Source organism: Thalassophryne amazonica, chromosome 14, assembly GCF_902500255.1.
Source record: "Thalassophryne amazonica chromosome 14, fThaAma1.1, whole genome shotgun sequence".
NCBI lineage: Eukaryota > Metazoa > Chordata > Actinopteri > Batrachoidiformes > Batrachoididae > Thalassophryne > Thalassophryne amazonica.
This window is the reverse complement of record NC_047116.1, coordinates 50477665-50496508: the sequence shown is the minus strand read 5'-3', so window position 1 is coordinate 50496508 and position 18844 is coordinate 50477665. Positions and strand designations below refer to the sequence as shown.

The 18844-nt window shown below is 40.2% G+C and overlaps 1 protein-coding gene across 4 annotated transcripts in view; it reads left to right on the top strand.

Annotated features, from left to right (window-relative positions):
- The window catches only part of slc39a10 (solute carrier family 39 member 10), an 85232-nt gene that overhangs the window by 45248 nt on the left and 21140 nt on the right, over nt 1-18844 (top strand). For 3 of the 4 annotated variants that reach the window (XM_034186140.1, XM_034186142.1, XM_034186143.1), the window contains 2 exons: nt 9816-11066; nt 15896-16073. In XM_034186140.1, the coding sequence (XP_034042031.1) occupies nt 9816-11066; nt 15896-16073 (1429 nt within the window). The remainder of the gene's footprint in view (nt 1-9815; nt 11067-15895; nt 16074-18844) is intronic. The other variant, XM_034186141.1, reaches the window with a different exon arrangement.

Here is an 18844-nt window from a genome sequence, read left to right as displayed (position 1 = left end):
TCACAAACTCGCAGCTTAAAGCAGATAACCCGTAAGTTGGAGAGGAAATGGCGTCTCACTAATTTAGAAGATCTTCATTTAGCCTGGAAAAAGAGTCTGTTGCTCTATAAAAAAGCCCTCCGTAAAGCTAGGACATCTTACTACTCATCACTAATTGAAGAAAATAAGAACAACCCCAGGTTTCTTTTCAGCACTGTAGCCAGGCTGACAACGAGTCAGAGCTCTATTGAGCTGAGTATTCCATTAACTTTAACTAGTAATGACTTCATGACTTTCTTTGCTAATAAAATTTTAACTATTAGAGAAAAAATTACTCATAACCATCCCAAAGATGTATCGTTATCTTTGGCTGCTTTCAGTGATGCCGGTATTTGGTTAGACTCATTCTCTCAGATTGTTCTGTCTGAGTTATTTTCATTAGTTACTAGCCAAACCATCAACATGTCTATTAGACCCCATTCCTACCAGGCTGCTCAAGGAAACCCTACCATTATTTAATGCTTCGATCTTAAATATGATCAATCTATCTTTGTTAGTTGGCTATGTACCACAGGCTTTTAAGGTGGCAGTAATTAAACCATTACTTAAAAAGCCATCACTTGACCCAGCTATCTTAGCTAATTATAGGCCATCTCCAACCTTCCTTTTCTCTCAAAAATTCTTGAAAGGGTAGTTGTAAAACAGCTAACTGATCATCTGCAGAGGAATGGTCTATTTGAAGAGTTTCAGTCAGGTTTTAGAATTCATCATAGTACAGAAACAGCATTAGTGAAGGTTACAAATGATCTTCTTATGGCCTCAGACAGTGGACTCATCTCTGTGCTTGTTCTGTTAGACCTCAGTGCTGCTTTTGATACTGTTGACCATAAAATTTTATTACAGAGATTGGAGCATGCCATAGGTATTAAAGGCACTGCGCTGCGGTGGTTTGAATCATATTTATCTAATAGATTACAATTTGTTCATGTAAATGGGGAATCTTCTTCACAGACTAAGGTTAATTATGGAGTTCCACAAGGTTCTGTGCTAGGACCAATTTTATTCACTTTATACATGCTTCCCTTAGGCAGTATTATTAGACGGTATTGCTTAAATTTTTCATTGTTACGCAGATGATACCCAGCTTTATCTATCCATGAAGCCAGAGGACACACACCAATTAGCTAAAACTGCAGGATTGTCTTACAGACATAAAGATATGGATGACCTCTAATTCCTGCTTTTAAACTCAGATAAACTGAAGTTATTGTACTTGGCCCCACAAATCTTAGAAACATTGTGTCTAACCAGATCATTACCCTGACCTCTAGTAATACTGTGAGAAATCTTGGAGTCATTTTTGATCAGGATATGTCATTCATCTTATTCACCCATCTTATCTTAGGGACCTCGTAGTACCATATCACCCCAATAGAGCGCTTCGCTCTCAGACTGCAGGCTTACTTGTAGTTCCTAGGGTTTGTAAAAGTAGAATGGGAGGCAGAGCCTTCAGCTTTCAGGCTCCTCTCCTGTGGAACCAGCTCCCAATTCGGATCAGGGAGACAGACACCCTCTCTACTTTTAAGATTAGGCTTAAAACTTTCCTTTTTGCTAAAGCTTATAGTTAGGGCTGGATCAGGTGACCCTGAACCATCCCTTAGTTATGCTGCTATAGACTTAGACTGCTGGGGGGTTCCCATGATGCACTGAGTGTTTCTTTCTCTTTTTGCTCTGTATGCACCACTCTGCATTTAATCATTAGTGATCGATCTCTGCTCCCCTCCACAACATGTCTTTTTCCTGGTTCTCTCCCTCAGCCCCAACCAGTCCCAGCAGAAGACTGCCCCTCCCTGAGCCTGGTTCTGCTGGAGGTTTCTTCCTGTTAAAAGGGAGTTTTTCCTTCCCACTGTAGTCAAGTGCTTGCTCACAGGGGGTCGTTTTGACCGTTGGGGTTTTACGTAATTATTGTATGGCCTTGCCTTACAATATAAAGCGCCTTGGGGCAACTGTTTGTTGTGATTTGGCGCTATATAAATAAAATTGATTGATTGATTGATGTTGTCTTGTTGCCTTCGCTTCACGAGGTGTGTTTACATTGTGCCCTGAACCGGAACTCTACTGATACTGACCTCTAGTGTGAGTCACGGGCCACGAAATGGCGCGAGATTCACAACTGCGAAACACAGAAGAAACAGTATTATGGCTCATGTTCACATTTTGCAAACCTGGTTTAAAAACTATGCTTTTGAAGCTGCTTTTGACATGATTTGTGGTGACAAACTCGTGAGTGAATGAGCAACTTTTGCGTAATCCATTAAAAGGAACATGCAGATTGCAAAAAAAAACCCTGATGTTATAGAGGAAATCTGAGCTCAGGTTCAGATTCAGCAAAATTACCCTAAATCAGTTCTCAAAGTCCATGCAAGAATTTTTTTTTGGGGGGGGGGGCAGTTATTTTTCAGGAATCATGTTGCTGCTTTGGGGTTTTAGACTGGATTTAAAAAACAAAGTAACGCTCCATAATTCTCAGTTGAGAACTTGCTGTCTTCTGGAAGGCTATCGGTTTTGGTTATCAGATCTGTTATGCTAAAAGTAGCAGTTCAGGTGTTGTGTATGTGTTGGATTTTATGGTTTGTGATGTGTGGCTGAGGTTTCTCTGTCTCTGTCTCTCTCTGTCTCTGTCAGAGCTGCTGCTGACCCTGTTTTGCTGAATGTCAATACTGTGTTGTAATCGCGCTTTGTTGGGGCCAGTATTGGTCACCATTTTGTGGTCATTCACATTTCCACACCAAATCCTATTGATCTTGAATATTACTACATAAAGCTCCTGCTTCATAAGGCGTAGGGATGGGAACTGATTATTGATGTTGACGCCATTATCGATTCTGCTTATTGGTCTGATCCTTTATTGATTTCCTTATCAATTCCTGATCAGTTTTCCATGTGGAAAAATGTTATCCTATGCAGGTTTTCTGTATTGATGCAGTTGTTCTGGTAGATGCAGAATTTGACCTTATGGCATCACATCTGACATCATTATACATGGGTTTTTGCAATGTAGAACGCTCACAGAAACTTCCCTGCAATGATAAGAATTCTGCTAACATCTGAGGCATATCATATAATCCTGATGGATTGAAAAATTTGGAACTGGTTCTCAACTGGAACTGGTTCTTGATTCCCATCAAAACCCTCCATGGTTATGCAAGAGAAAGAAGTTTGACTTGGTATTCAAAAGAAATAACAGCTTTAAAAACTAAAGCTGGTTTTTGATGTGTTGGAACGGGCTGTGCTACAACTACAACTGCATATCGGCTGAATTTTTGAGCTCTTGATTAGCCATGTTCAGCGCCGAGTCCTCCCGAGCATGCCCATCACATGACAAAAGTTAGGAAATTGTAAGTTTTTTTTTTTTTTTAGTTTTTTTTTTTTTCCCTGGAGCTCTGTGGACTGCCACCTACCTCTGCCCCATCAGTGCTTGTCTTAAGAAGGCCCGGTGCAAATCCATATAACTACTTGGTGTATAGTCTGTCTTTAAGTCATGATATCTCAGGGTCATTCTTTCTGTGCCAAATACGAAAATTTGACTGCAGGATGCATCAAGCCTGCACAGGATTTCCTTATGCTCCAAGGCATCTGGGAGTCCAGCTGAGCTTCTGAAAAGTTTAGAGTTCAATGTTCAAACTGGCACAAGTATAACTGACCTTTCCTGACGTCCTAGTGTATGCTGAGCAGCATGCCGATGACTGACGTGCTTGTTTATGATTATGTTGGATGATAATTAAATTATTGCCAAATAATTAGTACTATGAGTGGACCGATATGGATTTTTAAGGGCCGATACCGATTATTTACAAGGTTTGGAAGTCGATACAGATACAGTAGTGTTCAGAATAATAGTAGTGCTATGTGACTAAAAAGATTAATCCAGGTTTTGAGTATATTTCTTATTGTTACATGGGAAACAAGGTACCAGTAGATTCAGTAGATTCTCACAAATCCAACAAGACCAAGCATTCATGATATGCACAATCAAGTTTATGAAATTGGGCTATTAGTAAAAAAAAAAAAAAAAAAAGTAGAAAGGGGTGTTCACAATAATAGTAGTGTGGCATTCAGTCAGTGAGTTTGTCAGTTTTGTGGAACAAATAGGTGTGAATCAGGTGTCCCCTATTTAAGGATGAAGCCAGCACCTGTTGAACATGCTTTTCTCTTTGAAAGCCTGAGGAAATGGGACGTTCAAGACATTGTTCAGAAGAACAGCGTACTTTGGTTAAAAAGTTGATTGGAGAGGGGAAAACTTATACGCAGGTGCAAAAAATTATAGGCTGTTCATCTACAATGATCTCCAATGCTTTAAAATGGACACAAAAACCAGAGACGCGTGGAAGAAAATGGAAAACAACCATCAAAATGGATAGAAGAATAACCAGAATGGCAAAGGCTCACCCACTGATCAGCTCCAGGATGATCAAAGACAGTCTGGAGTTACCTGTAAGTGCTGTGACAGTTAGAAGACGCCTGTGTGAAGCTAATTTATTTGCAAGAATACCCCGCAAAGTCCCTCTGTTAAATAAAAGACATGTGCAGAAGAGGTTACAATTTGCCAAAGAACACATCAACTGGCCTAAAGAGAAATGGAGGAATATTTTGTGGACTGATGAGAGTAAAATTGTTCTTTTTGGGTCCAAGGGCTGCAGACAGTTTGTGAGACGACCCCCAAACTCTGAATTCAAGCCACAGTTCACAGTGAAGACAGTGAAGCATGGCATCATGATATGGGCATGTTTCTCCTACTATGGTGTTGGGCCTATGTATCACATACCAGGTATCATGGATCAGTTTGGATATGTCAAAATACTTGAAGAGGTCATGTTGCCTTGTGCTGAAGAGGACATGCCCTTGAAATGGGTGTTTCAACAAGACAATGACCCCAAGCACACTAGTAAACGAGCAAAATCTTGGTTCCAAACCAACAAAATTAATGCCTCGCAGATGTGAAGAAATCATTAAAAACTGTGGTTATACAACTAAATACTAGTTTAGCGATTCACAGGATTGCTAAAAAATTTTAACATAATAGTTTTGAGTTTGTAGCGTCAACAGCAGATGCTACTATTATTGTGAACACCCCCTTTTCTACTTTTTTTTTTTTTACTAATAGCCCAATTTCATAGCCTTAAGAGTGTGCATATCATGAATGCTTGGTCTTGGATTTGTGAGAATCTACTGAATCTACTGGTACCTTGTTTCCAATGTAACAATAAGAAATATACTCAAAACCTGGATTAATCTTTTTAGTCACATAGCACTACTGTTATTCTGAACACTACTGTATTTGAGGATGATAGTTTCCTGCAGTAAAAGGTGTCAAAACTTTGTTTTGCAGCATACATTTCATTCACAGAAGCTTTCAACATGACTTTCACGCAAAAAGTCCAAGGCTACAAATAACATTATGAAGTGCTCCAGTCTGCACACTGCTACCTTCTTCTGTGCCCGCCTGTGGGACAGCAGCCTTCAGCACTAACAGGCTGAACTTGTGACATCTAACAAATCAAGTAGTGCTGTGCGCAGAACCTTTGGGGGGAGGTGATGATTTAGTGGTTAAGCGATGGGCTTCAGCCCAGAGGATCCTCGGTTCAAACCCCAGCCACACTTGAAAATTGCTAAGGGCCCTTGGGCAATCCCCTAGTTGCTCCTGGTGCATAGTGACTGCCTTGCATGGCAGCACCCTGAGTGCTTTGAGCTGCTGATGCAGATGGAAAAGCACTATATAAATGCAGTCCATTTACCATTTGTTACAAACAAGCAGCAATTCATATTTTAAAAGAGTGGTATGGGCTAACAGTCGATCAGTGCCTGAAGTCATGGGCCCTTCTCACACATCATTGGGCACAATACATTAAAGTAAATCAAGATTTGTAATGTTTTGTAATCTACTGTAAAAGACAGCTTGAGGCAATTTAACTTTAATATGACATATTTCTGTTATATTTCACGTAACTTTACATTAAGTGCAGGTCATAAATAAAGTTTAAAAGGTTAAAAAGACCTTAATATTTGGTGGACATAAATCCATTGAGTTGTCAGGCAGTTTTTCTGTCATCTTGACAGGTTTTTTTGTTTGTTTGTTTTTTAAATTTTAAGTGGGATTGTGTTAGTTCTTTCTTCTTTTTTTTTTTCTTTTTTGAAAAATATAACCCCTTTAATAATTGTTTTATTTGAACAAGAGTTGAACCTGGACTGATTTCATTGTAAAGGATAAAACCTGGATGAAAATATTTCTGAATCATAGTTTTCTAGAGTTTCCTGTTGCACTAAGTGAAGCTGTGTGCTGAAGACTGATGGTTTATGATCGTTAAATTGCTGCTTTAATGAGCGTGGAACACAAAAGTTCACTGTTCATACAAATGAGATCATGTGATCATTTTTGTAAACGGTTTGTAAACACTTGAAAACTCTTTACTTTTGTTTTAATGTTAAAATGAGTGAACCACCTCCTCCTTTCCTCTCCTCTCGCTCAATTCAATTTCAGTTTCAGTGGAGCTTTTGTTGAGATGGGAAACATATATTTACATTGTCAAAGCAAGTGTTCCATAGAGTTAAAAATCAATCAATCAATTCCAAGGGGCCAAGTACAATAACTTCAGTTTTATCTGAGTTTAAAAGCAGGAAATTAGAGGTCATCCATGTCTTTATGTCTGTAAGACAATCCTGCAGTTTAGCTAATTGGTGTGTGTCCTCTGGCTTCATGGATAGATAAAGCTGGGTATCATCTGCGTAACAATGAAAATTTACGCAATGCTGTCTAATAATACTGCCTAAGGGAAGCATGTATAAAGTGAATAAAATTGGTCCTAGCACAGAACCTTGTGGAACTCCATAATTAACCTTAGTCTGTGAAGAAGATTCCCCATTTACATGAACAAATTGTAATCTATTAGATAAATATGATTCAAACCACCGCAGCGCAGTGCCTTTAATACCTATGGCATGCTCTAATCTCTGTAATAAATTTTATGGTCAACAGTATCAAAAGCAGCACTGAGGTCTAACAGAACAAGCACAGAGATGAGTCCACTGTCTGAGGCCATAAGAAGATCATTTGTAACCTTCACTAATGCTGTTTCTGTACTATGATGAATTCTAAAACCTGACTGAAACTCTTCAAATAGACCATTCCTCTGCAGATGATCAGTTAGCTGTTTTACAACTACCCTTTCAAGAATTTTTGAGAGAAAGGAAGGTTGGAGATTGGCCTATAATTAGCTAAGATAGCAGGGTCAAGTGATGGCTTTTTAAGTAATGGTTTAATTACTGCCACCTTAAAAGCCTGTGGTACATAGCCAACTAATAAAGATAGATTGATCATATTTAAGATCAAAGCATTAAATAATGGTAGGGCTTCCTTGAGCAGCCTGGTAGGAATGGGGTCTAATAGACATGTTGATGGTTTGGATGAAGTAACTAATGAAAATAACTCAGACAGAACAATCTGAGAGAAAGAGTCTTACCAAATACCGGCATCACTGAAAGCAGCCAAAGATAACGATACGTCTTTGGGATGGTTATGAGTAATTTTTTCTCTAATAGTTAAAATTTTATTAGCAAAGAAAGTCATGAAGTCATTACTAGTTAAAGTTAAAGGAATACTCGGCTCAGTAGAGCTCTGACTCTTTGTCAGCCTGGCTACAGTGCTGAAAAGAAACCTGGGGTTGTTCTTATAAAATAAAAATGAAGATGTACGTACATACAGTTAACAATATTCTACAGTAAATAAATGTGTAAACAGGAGATATGGGATTGAAATAATAGTAGAAATTGTGCTTTCAGTGTAATAGCATACTATCCTATAAAATGTGTTATACAAGATAAATTAAAGGATTATTTTATCTATTAAAGGATTATCTTATCAAGTGACATCTCCCGTTTTGGGTTTACAGTGGTTTATGTCCGTTGCTCCTTTTCTTGTCACAGCAGCTCACAAATCTTGCTGCTGTGTTTGCACATTGTTGCACTTCACCTAACAGATATGGAGGTTTTTCAGTGTTGGTCATGGTCTCAAAGTCTTTTTGGCTATCTGTAGAAAGTACGTATTTCTGATGTCTTGGTACACCTGGCAGGTGGTTACGAAGTACAGCTTGGTCTGCACGTTGTGTTGTGAGCAGTGGGTGCACAGTCTGGCTTCTCTGGGGAGCCAGGTCTGTGGTGGCCTTTCTCCATGGTGAGACTGTGCTCACTGAGTCTGTACATGGTCAAGTATTTCCTGAGCTTTGGGGTGGTCATAGTGCTCAGGTATTCTGCCACAGAGTACTGTGTTTAGGGACAAATGGCATTCCAATTTACTCTGGTTTTTGGTTGATTTTGTCCAATGCATCACATAGTTTTCTTTTTGTTTTCTTATAGTTTGGTTTCGTCTAATAGGGTTTGTGTTTGGTGGCTCTGCTTGTATTTGTGGAGAGACCAGAACCAGCTGGCTGAAGGAGCATCTCTCTACAGTCTCTTAATTGCTCTCTTTTGAACTTCAATAATTAGTTGGTGTGCACAGTCTCAGTTTTGTGTTTGTCCCATTTTGCAAAACCTTGGTTGGCGAATGAGCCTCAGACCTTGCAACTATAAAGAAAAATAATACATTTTATTTGGAGGCCCCTTTCAAGTCACCCAAGGTCACCTTACAAAAAGTAAAAGCATAAAAGATCACAATGATTATTAAAACAAAACATCAACATAATATCAAGTGACAGTCTCCAGTTAGAGGTCATATGTCAGTTTAAACAGATGGGTTTTGAGTTGAGACTTGAATGATGTGATGGAGTTAGATTGTCTTATGTGTGGGGGGAGGGAGTTCCGGAGTCTGGGTGCTGAGCAACTAAAGGCTCGGGCACCCGTGGTACTGAGGCGTGAAGTGGGAATGGTAAGCAGACCAGCAGAAGTTGAGCGAAGGGTGCGGGAGGGAGTGTACTCATGCAGGAGATAAGAGATGTAGGTGGGGGCTAGGTTATGGAGAGCTTTGTCAGTGAGGAGAAGGTTTTTATAGTTGATGTGGTATTTTACAGGGAGCCAGTGAAGTTGGATGAGAACAGGGGTGATGTGATTTGGTACGGGTGATGATCCGGGCAGCCGAGCTCTGGATGAGTTGCAGTCTGTTAAAGAGTTTGTTGGGGAGTCCAGAGAGGAGGGCGTTGCAGTAAAAACAAAATGAGTTCTATATTCCAATATTTTGAGCCAGATCTCTACATCCCACCCCCCCCACTGTACTCCTTCCTGTTGCTCACACATCTTTGCAGTGTTCTTCTCCTTTTAGCAAACTTGGGGCTTTTTGGAAACACGAAGCCTTTTAAACTAAAATAAACCCTTAATTCTCGAATGTAACAGCAGCTCCAGACACAGGAGGAGCTCTGGGTTATTTAACGAAAGATTTTGATAGAGTTTTTCTTCTTTCACTCAGGCAGACAGAGACATTGCTTTCAGCTGTGCTTTGTTCTGCTTTGAGCTGCCATTACACAGCGCTGTGGCCTTACGGAATGCTAAAGTCGCTGACTGGCGATATCCTTTTAAAAAATGTTGGCGGGAGTGTGGAAATTGGCAACCAGTGAGTCACCACATACAGAGCTGCAAAAATATACTGTCATATCGGCATATCTGCCAGTATAAATGGCCTTTACCAATATCCTCAGAAATACTGTATATCTGCACCGATAATCGGCCCGGCCAATAATCTGTTGACCCCATGTTGGCACCAAAATGATTCCTTAATGTTTAATCATCGCATTCTAATTTAAATAAATTGTCTTACCTACAAAGTATGACTGTTTTTATTCTTTGATTTACAGGTACGACTGTTTTTTCCCTCCCCGCCCCAGGCGACTGCGACTACAACTCTGGCAACAATGCGGGTCCATGTGCACACAAAGTTTTGTTTCCTGTGTGTGCTCACCTTCCTCTTCCATCAGTGCACCCACTGCCACGAAGAAGGGCGCCATCAGCACAGTGGGCACCACCATACTGACCACGGTCAGGCCAACAGTGACATTCAGATTTCTGAGGCTCCATACATGAGAGGAGCCACTCTACTCCCAGACTCCAGGAGTTCCCAAGGAGACATGCTTGAAGAGCAGCATTTTTATATCCGACAACTCTTCAAGCGCTATGGCCAAAAGGACCGGCTGGATTTCCAAGGATTTCAGAATCTTCTGTTTAGCTTGGGTCTTGGTGAGGTGAAGGTGGTAGGCCTGGATCACAAGCATTTTGGCCATGATCATGTAGCCCATCTTGACCTGCTGGATATGCAGGAGGGCCTTCATTCACATTCATCTACTAATGAAAACCAGAGCTATGAGCATAGACATAAACATAGCCATCCACGCCACATGAACAATGCCCACCATCCTCACACAGATCAAGTTTCTACAAACTGCAACAAGCAAACTACTGATGCCAGTCCAACTGCTTTTTCACTTCCAGAACATGAACACAATTATAATTATGATTCTCATGACCCAAATCACAAGCGTGATGCAGACCATGATTATGATGCCACTAAGGACAGTGACTCATGGGCTCATGGACATGGCAAAGAGCACACGCATGAGTATCCCAAAGACCATCCTACTCAGTCTTATCACGGCCATGATCACAGTGGTCGTGAATACAAACACCACGGTCATCTCCATCATATGCAGATGAGCACAGATGTTCCTGGCAGCTCTCGGGAACAACTGGACTCTGGCCACATACAACCATCCCTCGACCTTGGGGAGCAGCATACAGAGGGTGCAGCTGCTCCAGTCCCAGCTGCTACTACCATCAAGCCCCCTCCCGTCCCTACAGATATTAAACCCAAAAAGCTGAGAAAGCCGACAAAGGTCAGGGGGCACCGAGGCCGAAACAAAACTACCTCTAGTCTCACACCATCATCTGACCACAATGACCATGAACACACTCATGATCATGAAAACAAACATGGCGACAGCCATTCCCAGAAGCAAAAGAGAGAAGCACCAGTCGGACCAGCCACACCCACGCTGTCGCCAGCACTTTCTTCGTCTGGGCACCCAGATGGCGTCTATCACCAGCATGAAGAGGTAGGCTCCTTTAAAGTTTTGCCATCTCTGGCATATGACAGGTTCCTTAACAGGAGTTCCTTGTACAGAACAAATAAATAATCAAACCATGCAGTTATGGTATTTGATAGTTGATCTAACAAGGTGTGCAGTTTCTGAGCAAGGCTCATTTTCATTAAATGATCAAAAGTGAATGTTATGTTACACATAACTAAAACTGCTTTTGGCAAACAACTGTAGGGATCCTAATATTAATAATTTTGTGATGTTTCCATACATCTATGTTAACACTTGTCAATGTGGTGCTTGAATTTTTCCAGTGATTTCTGCCATAGAATATCTCCAGGATCAGCACGTTTACACCATCCTTGATGCTTGTTGCTTACTGTTTATTATATACAGTCAGGTCCATACGTATTTGGACATATCATTGCATTTTGGGCTTTCTACACCACCAAGTGCAGTTGAACTGAATCAATTCATGTGCTCTTGTACCACAGACATGTAATTCTAATTCATGGAGTTTAACAAAATCACAGCCATTGTTATATACACTCAGTCCATTTTCAGAGGCCAGGGTGGGAAAAAAGCTAGTTCCAAGCCCCTGAATACATGTTGGACTTCATTTACACAAGTACGAGGTTTGTGAGAAAAGTATCCGACCTTTTTATTTTTTTCAAAAACCATATGGATTTGAATCACGTGTGATTGCATCAGCCAAGCTTGAACCTTCGTGCGCATGCGTAAGTTTTTTCACGCCTGTCGGTTGCGTCATTCGCCTGTGAGCAGGCTTTGTGTGAGCACTGGTCCACCCCTGTCGTCGTTTTTTTATTGCAAATAAATGTCTGAACAATTTGGAGCTTTGCTGCATCAATTTTTTTCCAGAAACTGTGAGAGACCTCCAGGTGGACACCGTTCGGAAAATTAATATGGCTTTCAGGGACGATTTTATGGGGATTACACAGATTAAGGAGTGATCCAGACAGTTTAAAGACCGCCCACAACTGCTGAGAGCGCGCCACGCTCCGAGCGCCGATCGACAGGCTCACACCCCGCTGAAACAACCAGATCATTTCCAACGTGAAGGCTTTGTTGATGCGGGACGTCGTCTGACTTTCACAAAAAGGCAGAAGGCATGGATATCAGCACTTTTTTGGCACATTCCACTGTTACAGGAGTTTTTTTCATGGAAAGAAAAGCGGAGGGACGCGCCACGGAGCCGTTCATTACGCGGCACAAAACCACCTCCGTGTTGGTCTCACAGGACGGCTTTCAGGTGGATTTCAGACGGTTGTCGGTTGCTTTTCAGTCGTGTGATTATTCGAGAAATTGAGCATGAGCTGGACATGCCCCAACGTCCTGTGAGGCTTCATCACGGCGTTGCTTTGCGCCATGCGGCTCCACCGCGACGCGCGGAACTCCTCCGCACGTCTGTCTCAATGTGCCGAAAAAGTGCTGATGTCCACGTCTTTTCACAATTCCTGTGCTAGTCAGACGACATACCGGATCAAGACAGCGTCCAGTTTACTTGTTACAGGAGTTTTTGTCATGGAAAGAGGAGCGGAGTTCCGCGCCTCGTGGTGGAGTAGCATGGCGCAAAGCAACGCCGTGAAGCAACGTCAAAGCTCCAAATCGTTCAGACATTTATTCGCAATAAAAAAAACGACGAGAGGGGTGGACCACTGCTCACACAAAGCCTGCTCACAGGCAAATGACGCAACCGACAGGCGTGAAAAAACTCACGCATGCGCACGAAGGTTCAAGCTTGGCTGATGCAATCACACATGATTCAAATCCATATGGTTTTTGAAAAAATAAAAAGGTCCGATACTTTTCTCACAGACCTCGTATTTAAAGTGTCCCTGCCACTATGACGTTTTTACATATTCTTGAAGATTAAAAAAAGTTTTTTCCACGTTGTCTTTGTTTTTTTTACCATAAAATTACACTGAACAAGTATTTAGATGTTTCGTTATCCATCTGAGATTATGAAATTTCCGCCTCTGAGTTGACCTACTTTTTCGCTGCGACGGATGTGATGTCATTCGAGTAGATGTCTCGCAGCGCCGCTCTGTTTACCAACATGGCAGACACGGACAGCGAAGGCATAGTGCGCGATTATAGCGAAGATTTAAGTGACATATCGATTGTTTTTGAAGAAGATGAGGAAGTTTCTGATGAAAGAAAGCCACAGTAAAAATAATGGGTGGCTCCAAACCAGCCGAACGTGACAGAAAGAGGATGAAGTGCAGCTGTCAGCTGACAGCAGCAGCGCTGAGGAGGACAATATAAGCTGCTGAATGGTTTGTTCACTCACCACCTCTTCTTATAAACTATCATTTATTCCTGGCACGGTGTGTTTGTGTGTGAAAAAAAAATATCTGAGCAGCACAGCGTGCTTAAACTCAGGAGTTTGTTCTAAAATCACTGAAAATAAAGTTTCTGTACATTCTGTATATATTTCATCATTTATAAGTCAGTTTCTTGTGATTGCTAATTCTTCATTTTTTATTCAAAGCAAATGATTGCAAATCTATCTGAAAAGCTGTAGACCCACATGGGATGGGGGAAAAGATTTCTAAATAAAAGAAAATTTTACTTCAATATCTGTTGTCAAATTTTATCAGGCATAATATTGTAGAAAAATGTTTCTGCTAAATGGAGACTTTCCTGTCTAAAATGCACATACAGAACATCTGTAATTATAAAGTGTATCACATCTAATGTACTTTGAATGAACATAAGTCTGAACAAAAAACAGTCTGTTCAGTTTACATACATATGTACATTTGGAAAACACAATGTCAATGTTCTGTTTTTTTTTTTTTCAGGTGCTCATGTGAACACAGTCAGCCGATGCCACTCGTGATCAAGTCTCGCTGTTGCATGGAAATTTCTGCAGTCTTGGCGGAGATGCAGCGTGGTGGCAAAAATCCTCAATGTGTCACACAGCTGGCTAGTTTCTCGATTGTTTGTTTGGATGCAGATGTCCTCAGAGTGGCACACTATGCCTACATGATGCTCCACAGTACGAGTCAGCACATGAAATAGAAAGTTTCATTTACATGGTTTATAGAAAAAAGTAAAAAAATATTCAAATACAAAAAGAATGAACTGTTGTTCAACAGTGGACATGCACCTAAGATGAAAATTTCAGACCCCTCTATGATTTCTAAGTGGGAGAACTTGCAAAATCGCAGGGTGTTCAAATACTTATTTTCCGCACTGTAGCTAAATTGATTCTGTGTATTAACAGTTATCAGACTGCTTTAATCTAATTTAGCATGTAATGTTTGCCTTTAGTTTCAAGTTGCCTCTTGTATCACACATTAAAGAGACTTCCTGCATATTTTAATGTTTAATGCATGTGCTGCTAGTTAGACTTGTCTGTATTCTCTGTATTTGTTTTTTCAGTTTGCAAGATGTTTTCTGATGCAAAGGCCTGTTGAATTGATGCAAATGTTTTTTGCAGTTGTAGGTGTTTTCTGCTTTTGCTGGTGTTGTCTTCATTTGGATGTGTTGTGGCCTATGTTGGCCACCATAGTAAAGGACAAATGTTAAAGTCATGATGGAAGTTTTCTAGGAATTCCCGGAAATATGGGTTTTTACCTACGCTGTGAATGTTTCCGGGTTGTTTTTGATAGCATAGGTCAGAATTTATTAATGTTCCACACCCAATGAACTCCAATAAACCACCAGTAAACTCGAAAGAAGAAGGGTTATTTTTGTTCTCCTGGCCTGCGTGGGATTTAGTCTGTGGTCTGTTTGGATTATGTTTGTATTTGTACAGTTTGGAAATGTCTCTGATGATACGTCACAGTGGATATTAAGTCTCATTTTCACGTCCTAATCAGAGACAGAAGGATAAATGTAACGCGCCGCCGCTCAACCACACATCAGCGAAAGAGAGACACTGTTACAAATTTTAAAATGAGCGCCGTGTCAGGTTGAAATTACAAACTAAACGGATGAAGCGAAGTTCATCATAAGTTCAAATGGTGCTGGTTCAAGCAGAAGGACCAAAACGCCGACCAGACTTTTTTTTTTTTTTTTAATACAGAAAAGTTAACACTCCCGGTAAGTCTTTGATCTCATTATATCATGTTTGTGATGGAATTCATTGTCATTTGACGTGATTCAAGTTATTTCAGACAAATCAAACAATGTCTTTGGGATGAATTTACTTCAGACTGCCTACAATGTGCTATGTTAGCCTGCTAAATCTGCATTGTATGCTTTCTTCTGTTACATGGACGGGAAATATTCATGTGGAGGAAAATATGATAAATGTTTAACATGCTGGTAGAAGTCAGATATTGATGTGAAAACATTTGTGCGTCGTTTTGCAGAACGCTTAAGTTGTGAGTATCCCAGAGACGCTGACATCAGCACTGGATGGAAAAGTCCGTGTTATAAATGTTATCCCATTTATAGAAGTAAATAAGAATCTAATTTAAACCTAAATCAGTTTTCCTGAGAACTAAATGTTATATTGGTGACTTCATGAAAAGTAGATGCAGCTTTATTTGTATCAAACTTTAGTTTATTTAAAGGCACTATCAGTTGTTATAAATGCACAAGTTGCTGAACTCAAATGTTTAGATAAATGTAGAGAGAGAACAGTAATAGTCCAATGCAAATATGAGGTCTTATCAAGTAATTATAACACCGTATTCTAATCCATGTGACAGAGTGTATTATAGTTTTGTCGTGTCCTTATTGTGACAACTTGTATCGTGACAGTACAAGTTGTGCAAAAAGACTTTGGGTTTGTCATTTTAGTCCATTCCTCTGTTGTTGCATGGTCACTGGTTTCTTTTCAAACCTTACTGTCTCCTTCCTCCTGCCAGTGTTTGAACCTGACACAGCTCCTCACCGACTATGGCCTGAACCCCGAATCTGTCATCTCGCCCAGCCAGTTCACCTATCTATGTCCAGCCCTGCTCTACCAGATAGATAGCCGTGTCTGCATCCTCCATTACCACCAGATGGATGTGGAACAGGAAGCCTTGGAGCCTGTCAGCTCTGGTAAGACCCAAGTAGTTCATTGATCTGGTGCATTTGTTCTGACAAGACTTATGTGAAATGCAGCAACAAATGGGCCTCAAAGTTTTTGTATTTCCTGCTTTTATGTGTACAAACAAAATGACACTTATGCTTTCCACTTGGTCTTGTCTTTGTGGAGTTTGCATGCTCTCCACTTGTTTGTGTGGGTTCCCTCCAGGTGCTCCAGCTTGTTCCCACTTCCAAAGACATGCAGGTTTGGTGAATTGGAAACTTTAAATTGACCATAGGTGAGAGTGGATTAAGCAGTATATTCCAGTATAATAAGGCGGTTTGTTTACCCGTGCTTTTCTCTTGATCATATAAGAAAAACTACTCTGTAAAAATTACTCAACAGGCTCATATGAAATTTGACAGAGGTCTCAATTATGTACAGTTAAGTCTTGGCTGATTTCAAGAGAGTTTCAGAGTTTTGTCCAGTAATTCACCTTGCATAGACTTGGCAGGACAGTTGAGACCTTTGTCAGCTACTGCTGACTACTTGTGTTCTCATGAATTTGCTTCGCAAAAAAGGCATTTTAATGCCAGACCATTAGCAGTGCTCTCAAAGCACAGTAAAGAGCTTTATTATTATTATTTAATGGAATAAAATAATCTAAAAACGTAAATGTAATAATAACAATATGTAAAACTTTCAGTGCACTGGGAACTGGAAAAAAACAAACAAATTTAATTAAAAAGAAAATAGTGCAATAAATTAATGGAGGCCATGAGAAAATACAATTTTGAAGTAAGTGGTTAAAATTGGGGCAGATTTAAGTACTGGACAGAGCTGGTTCCATTTGCTTTGGTCTGCCCATGGTACCACTCTCCAAAGGTTTGCAGCTTTTGTCTGTCACACCACCTGGTTCATGTGAGTGGAATACAAAAGGATTTTCATTCAAGAAAACACATCAAATCTAGGCTTGAGTCTCCCATGTGCCCGCTGGCAAAATTACACATCTTATTTTGAAGAACATTCTTCTGTGTGTGTGTGTGTGTGTGTGTGTGTGTGCGCTGCAGCTGATCATCTTTACGTGATGATCACAAAGGTGGCAGTGCAGTAGTCCAGTTTGTTGGAAACCAAACGTGTGTATGACCTCTTTTACGTTTGGTTGAAGTTTTGATGCTCAGTACTGATTTTAAAAGATAAAAGGGTGATTTTTGTTCTTTGTTTTGGTGCGATTACTAAAATTTATATGTGGGTCAGTTAAAATGGCAAGTTCTCCAAGTGAGTATTGACCTTGTGCTATTCTGTGTTGTTGCCAAAACACAGTATTTATCCTGTCTTCTTTGTAACTTGGTTTTGATAATAAAACCATGTGAGTCATGCAGTGAAGTATCCAGGAGTCATCTTTATAGGTTTTGTAAGCAATTCCGCTCTCTTTAAGGATTTGGCCTGAAGGGAGTGTACAGGTTGTAAAATAAAGCTCATAAAGCAATATAAACTTACTACAAAATCAACCCACAGAGTACACAGTTGTGGTCAGACATTCACGTGCACTCATCATGGACACAAATGTTGTGATAGTATTGGACTTTTAATGATTTGTTGTTGTTTTTCTGGAGCAAAATGACTGGACAATATTTTTCTGTAATAGAGTGGAAAAGAAGAAATTAGTATACATTTTATAATTAATTTTGAGTTTTCTGATATCAGCACATGGTCACAGTTATACATACAGCACACCTAATACTGGGTTTTAGGTTTACAGTTGTCCCTTTTAGAACAGACGTCTTTCTTGAACAGTAGCCTTTCGGTCTATGGTGGCATAAATATCACGTGACTCTATGCAGCAACACTGGTATTCCAGCAGCATCCAGTTCATGGCAGGTCTGTGCCTTGGTGGTTCCTGGATTACAAGTTACCCTTCAAACTAGCTTCACTACAGTGAAGAGTGACAGTTTAGGTCACCTTCTAAGTCTCAGCAAAGTGGCTACACCCTCCAATAACTTGTACTTTTGTACAATTGTACAGATAATGGCGGAATCTGCACCTGTTTACTTTTGTAAATCTGCAGTCCTCTTAGATTTGCACAGAGCTTCTTCGGCTTTACTATTGATTGAGTGCCATCAAACAATGCCTTTTTGTGTTGGCACAGGTGAACTGGAGGCCATAGCAAGTTAAAAGACATTTTGGAACTTCGTGCCACTGAATTAATATTCAAAGTTTTGGATGCCTTATCAAAAACAGCATTTTCAAAAATAACAGTGCTCTGATAATTTGAACTGCAAATGAATCAGACAACACACAAAAAAACAATCAGATTAAAACATTCACATCAATAAATGTTAGCATGTACAAAAACTCAAAATTGAATAAGTAGAACCAGTTGTAATTACTTATGCAGCATGGAAAAAAACAAAAAAACTTGGTGTAATGGCTGGCTGATAGCCTATTCTACATCATAGGACCACAATAAGCAAAGGTTTGTTATGATGTTGTTTTCCAAAGTCAGCACAGAATCTCAAACAAGTCAGCAGGATAACATATCCCCAACCAGGGCTCAAACTGACAACCTTCTGCATAGAAGGCCAGTGCTCTAACCACTGAGCCATCACACCACTCATTCTGTAGGAATAATTAACATGTATCAATCTAACTGCTGGGGAACAAAACACCATTTGAACCGGGTATAAAAAATGCAATATATGCATTTGGATGGTTAAAAAAAAAGTGTTTTCACACTTTGTTTTCATGGTTTGAACTTTGGCTGGAGTATGACTGAATCATCATTTTTACAATAGCTTGCAAA